Source organism: Octopus bimaculoides, chromosome 20, assembly GCF_001194135.2.
Source record: "Octopus bimaculoides isolate UCB-OBI-ISO-001 chromosome 20, ASM119413v2, whole genome shotgun sequence".
In the NCBI taxonomy this organism is placed as follows: Eukaryota; Metazoa; Mollusca; class Cephalopoda; order Octopoda; family Octopodidae; genus Octopus; species Octopus bimaculoides.
In genome coordinates this window covers 26,908,609-26,914,913 of record NC_069000.1, presented here as the reverse complement: position 1 = coordinate 26,914,913, position 6,305 = coordinate 26,908,609, and the positions used below count along the sequence as shown (strand labels likewise).

Below are 6,305 nucleotides of genomic sequence, written 5' to 3'. Positions count from 1 at the left end.
ATATATATATATATATATATATATATAGATATATATATATATATATCTAAATGGTTGTAAAACAAATGATACATGTGAAATTGAGGGTAAAATATCAATTTTGAACCAGCTCCTCATGGAATGACATTAGGACATAAATCAAATAAATTTGGGATCATTGCATCAACTTGACTAACTTTTTCAAGTTGAAAAAGGAAGGCATTGGAGAGGAAGAGACAAAAAATATTGAAATAGGAAGAGGAAAAAATTGAGGCAAGATAAGAGACACAGTTGGAGAATGAACAGTGAAATGATGGATTAGTTATGAAAGACCTTCTATATAAATACCATCTTAAATATCCTGCCTAAACTAGAACTTAATATACAGATGAACCATTTGAAGTGAGTAGGCCACAATAAGCACTGCTCATATTTACTGTTCCTGAGGCATCCCAGAATTACCCACTGTTCCTCTACGATCAGGGGTACTGAGAATGGATTTAACACTGAAGTCAGTATGTCCACCTCCACTTCCTGAATTTAGAGCTTGTTTCCTAACTGGCAGGTCTTTCTTCTCTTCTGATATAATTTTCTGTACCTTTGGCATTGATGTGGGGATGCTGCTTGTCATTCTAGGGACTACAGTGCTGTTGGTGGTTGTTGTTCTGGCATAGGTTCTGCATACATTTGTAGGCATTCTTTGATTGTTGGGGACTGTTCTGCTTTGATCAGTTGCAGGAACTGTGACATTGCTGATAACTTGACCTGAACTAGTGAATACTGATTGGATGTTAACTATTTTATTTGTTAAATTAGATGGACTAGCAGTAGATGTGGTAGGAGATGAGTCAACAGTAGTCTGAAGAAAATGAGGTGAATCAGGTTTGATGTATAATGTACCTTCAAAAGCAAATTCATTTGGAAGGACTGGTTTAATAAAGAGACTCCCTTCACAGCTATAGGTACTTTCATCATCTTTTCTCTCACTTTTTGGGCAGGAGTTAGTTTCTGAGATCCCGTCTTTCTTATCAGATTTCTGTTGCTCCTGTGTTGTAGGAATATTGGTCACAGGATTCCACATCATACTTCCTTCAAATGTATAAGTATTAGAGGTGGGATCATTTTTACTTTTATTAACATTTTTACCAGTTGAATAAGTTGAAGCAACTGAAGGAAGCTTGAATGTGAAATCAGTTTCGTTTGTGCTTTTTGATTTTATATGAACTGTTTTCTTAGCTTCCTTTGCACAATCAGAAACATTTGGTGGCTCCAATTTAAAATAATTTTGACTGTAGCCCTCAGTGCCATGCACTTTTGGTGAACAAGCAACAGTATTTTTACTTACATCAACAGTAACTAGTTGTTCCTGATCTGCAGATACATTTTTAGCCAGATCTGAATCTCCAAGTCTAGCTTTTTTATTTGTGTTTTCACTGGGAACAGAGTCTTTCTTCTTGTTTTTCACTTCTTGATTACGTTTGATACATGGTTTTAAATTAGTGGTCAAAAAAAAGGAACAAGATGATTGAAAACTATGTTTAAGTGGTAGTTTTATACCAGTGGGTAAATTATCATCATTTTCAGAGACAGGCTCCTGTTTTATATTTTTTAATAGATGTTCAGTTTTTGTGTTAGTGTCAGACACTACTATTTGGGAACCATTTTTGATTTGTTTAATATTTCTGGAGGGTATGTCATTACAATTATTGTACATTAATTTTGGTGGGTAAGTTGCAGGGAGCAATGAGTTATCAAGAATCGCTTTTGGAGGAGGTTTCTTGTCAGCAATGTCTTCTAGCACTGAATATTTCTGGTTGCAAACTTGACAAACAGTAATTTTTTTTTTGGAAATGTGTGCATCTTCATTCTCAGCATCATCTTCTGAGAACAGTTTATTACAAAGTTCACAACGGAGAAATCTTGAACCACTTTGTTTTTGACAAGATCTTAGTGGTGAGTCTAAATGGTAAGATGGCTGTGGATTTGCTTTAGAATTAAAGCTAGGTGAACTGAGAGTGTTAGCTTCATTCACCTCATCGGGGTTAATAGAGTCTTTGAATGTTTTATTATCACTAAGAGCACTTTGGTATGGCAGTGGTAACTTACTGTAACACTGGCTGCCCAATCTATTATAAGACTGTGATTTCCTTGGTGCATCTTTCTGGTCCACGCAGTTTCTTTTACACTCCATTTCAGTATCACTGCACTCAGTTGTATGGCCATTTGGTGAGGTAGCAAATTCAGCATCTCCTACAGATTTTAATGTTCCCTCGGCCATACCCTTGGAAGGACCATTGCTCATTACATAAATGCAGTGGACATGGCAACAAATACAGCTCCAGTCATACTGTGGTAAATGACCTCAATTTAATTATAACAGCTTCAACAGCCTGTAGAAGAAATTAAATAAAAAAGAAAAAAAATGGTATTAAGAATTTGGGCAAAAATTGATCACAAAAATTTTTGATAGTTGAATATTGCTATATTTCATGAGCACAAACTAAACTGTAAACCAAATTTACCGAAGAAATAAAAAATAATTCGCAAACCTACACACAGTCAATTCATCTAGAATTTTTGTTTCTTCCTCAAAGAGGCACAAAAATGTTTTCCAGTTTGTTTTAATTATTTCATCCACAACCCTCATATAAACATTAGTGGCCAAAGGAACCTTAAAAAAAAATACATAGCAAAAGGAAAATATTATAATTTGCCAACAGACTTATGCTCACATACATGGTAAATAAAAATAGATGCAACATATAAGTGAAAATAATTATTTAGATTCTGAATTTCCATTTTTCAAAGTCAGAGTCCTTATAAAAAAATAATAAAGTGAAATGTATTGCCAAAAGGACTTCACTGTCTGATAACGACATTTAACTCTTTTATGATCATACCTCTAGAATACACTGCCTATAGATTTCAATTAATTTTGAAAATAATCAAGAATTTGGAGGGATAAATAACTTCATTATTATCAAAATGGTATTTGGAACATAACTTCACAGAAAGGTTCTTAAATAAAATTATGATGGAAGGTTTTTGTTAAAAGTGAAATATGAACACTTTAAAAATGAATTGTAGAACCAGAAATAGTTTTAGGTTTATATCAAAATAGTTATGTGTTTAATTTCATCTAGCCACTGACATTTGTCTTATCTACTAAACATCACAGAGTCCAGAGATAAACATTGTGGAAATATTCAAAACGTCTACTTCACTGCAGTTTGCCACACACAAATGTATTCATAAAACCTTAGGGGATACATCCAAGTTCAAGCTTCGAGTATACAAAAAATGATGAAATGTTATGTTAAGGAAAGATAGAATAAGGTGGGGAGTCAAGCTATTAAACACTATGGAATAGAATGGGAACAAAATTTATTCCTATTAGAAGCACTGATATGAAAAATGCAAATCCTAATTTTCAGATGAAAATGACTTTTTTTGTATATTTACATGTACACTACATTTTGATTGGTTTGATTTCTAGTTCTCATCAGATGAATAATTTCAGGATTTGTGGTACAAATCCAGTTTGGTGCTATGTACATATTCAGGAATAAGACAATGATAAGCAGGTAACAAACTGATCAAAACATTGTATAAATGTAAATACATTATCAATACAACTTTAAAATAAGGTGAATAAAATCAAAATAAGCAACAGGATATCCAGAGGTGATGCAGTAAGACCGATTTAAGTCACTCCATTTAATTGAACAATGCAATCATTAAATGCAGGGCTATCCTCAGCTGCAAAAATAAATAAATAGGATTTTTTTTAATCAGTTGGACACATTTGTATAATTTTTACTTAAATCCTCTAAGAGGGTAAGAAGACAGACCAAGTCCATGCTGTTGTCACTTCAGCTTAGAAATTTCTAAGACAACAGGAAAAAATCTGTTTGAGTCATAGCTTGTCACTGATTTTGGTTCAGATTTAATTTATTAGTTTTGTTTATCTTTGTAAATCAAATCTAAGACTAGAGAATAGTGTCTGTTAGGAAAGGGCATGAGGGAGTTGACAGAATCATAGTGGGTATAGTCATAAAATTTGTCAAGATTATTTTGAAGTAGTATAAAGTAACTGGCTATAACGAGGTTGGGTAGTGGAAGACCTCAAATCAAGATGTTAATTACCAGTTAAAGGGGCAAGATGCTAATAAAACCAAAGATGATAATACAGGGGAAATTTTATCATGGGGTACTTTAGTTGAATGATTTAAACAATGTTGTTATATTGTATAAAGATAAAATTTAGGGTTATCAAGAAAAATATTTTAACCAAAAAGATAAATTTTGAGTAATATTGAATATATACCAAAATTTTCAACAACAGAGAGAGAAAAAATTACATAGAATTAGTTTAATATACATTCATATACTTAATTATTTACTTATTAGGTGGTATCTATAAAGATTGATCACTAGCATTTATTAAAGGAATACTGGCACAATAGAACATGCTAACGATGTTCTTTTATTCTTTTACTTGTTTCAGTAATTTGACTGTGGCCATGCTGGAGCACTGACATTAGTCGAGCAATCTGATCTCAGGACTTATTCTTTGTAAGCCTAGTACTTATTCTATCGGTCTCTTTTACCAAACTGGTAAGTTACAGGGACGTAAACACACCAACATCGGTTGTCAAGTGATGTTGTGGGGACAAACACAGACACAAACATATATACACACACACACACACACACACATATATATATATATACGAAGGGCTTCTTTCATCTACCAAATCGACTCACAAGGCTTTGGTTGGCTTGAGGCTAGAGGAGAAAACACTTCCCCAAAGTACCACACATTGGGACCGAACCCGGAACCATGTGGTTGGTAAGCAAGCTACTTACCACACAGCCACTCCTGCGCATATATTAATTATAATCTAAGAGGTACATTATAAGTTGTAAAGTTACTGGTGCTATTATATACAAGCTAATATAAATTTCTAGGGTACAAAATTAGGAGGTTTACTTACATAAAAACTATTATAAAAATAATAATATGATCAGTAGGGTAGAACACCATAGAAAGGAATAAATAGTTTAATCACTAAAACCACGACGAAGTATATATACCATATTATCAACAATAGGAAGAGAAGATTATATAGAATTTGTTTAATAATTCTATCATTATATTTAATTATTTACTTATTAGGTGGTATCTATAAAGACTGATCACTGGTATTTACTAAAGGAATATTGGGGCAATAGAACATGCTAACTATATATTAATTATAAGCTAAGAGGTATAATATAAGTTGTAAAGTTTCCAGTGCTAATACATACATGATAATATAGTTTCCTAGAGGTACAAAATAGGAGGACTACTTGCATAAAGGTCTTTATAAAAATAATAATATGATCAGAAGGGTGGAACACTATAGAAAGGAATAAATAGTTTAATTATTAAAACCATGATGAAGTTAGACTAACTAGGCAGGAATATTCATAGAATAGTATGCTAACTTACTATACTATATAGCTTACTAGCAGTATAGCCTGGCTTTGCTCGGGATTAAGTTGGGATTATTAAGCTAATCAAGTTCTTTATTTCAAACCAAACTAAGTAACATCAACGTTAAATTTGGGCAGAATCAGTGTCGCAATGGGAGCACATGGGTTGGTGATCAGGTTACACATGCCAGCCCTTTGAAAACACCACCACCATCATCTAACCTCTCTTTGCCATGGGTTGGGAATCCTTCCAGCAAGGAAAATAGAATGCCCAAAAGGGCTCCCGATTCTCTGTGTCAGAAGCGGTTATGTTCAGACCGCAACTAAGTCTTGCCTCATCTTCGAAACGCCTAGTTTAGAATAGAGGCAGCTGATGAAGGAAAAGTTCCATAAGTGGCTTGTCTGTTTTGCTGTGTGTTCATTCTGCTGTCCGTACAAAAGTCTGTTTTTTGTGCTTTGTTTATATTCCCGTTCCTTTTTGTCCATGTTTTTTGACATCCTGTACCCGGATATGCATCTATATATATATATGTACATGTAGGTATGTACATATATGTATGTATACATGCATATGCTCATATATCATTTGTATTATATATATATATATATATATGGACAACACACACACACACACACACGTACGTACGCCAATTGCATACATATTTTTTGTACGCATACATGTTCATATGTGTGTGTGTGTGTGTGTGTGTTGCCTGTATATCAACAAAACACTTTTTTCCTCGATGGAAAAAAAAAAGTCTTAAAAACCTGCTCGTCGCTAGAAGGGGACTTAACTCCTGTTGTAAACAATGGTGGATTTCACCAACTTGAAAATTGTTAAAAGTTAT

The 6,305-nt window shown here is 33.4% G+C and overlaps 1 protein-coding gene across 1 annotated transcript in view; it reads right to left on the bottom strand.

The window, feature by feature from the left end:
- Positions 1-33: 33 nt before the first annotated feature.
- Positions 34-6,305, bottom strand: part of LOC106878910 (uncharacterized) — a 32,924-nt gene continuing 26,652 nt past the window's right edge. The window contains exon 2 of the mRNA XM_052975047.1: positions 34-2,369. Within this exon, the coding sequence (XP_052831007.1) occupies positions 413-2,281 (1,869 nt within the window). The 5' untranslated portion in view covers positions 2,282-2,369 and the 3' untranslated portion in view covers positions 34-412. The remainder of the gene's footprint in view (positions 2,370-6,305) is intronic.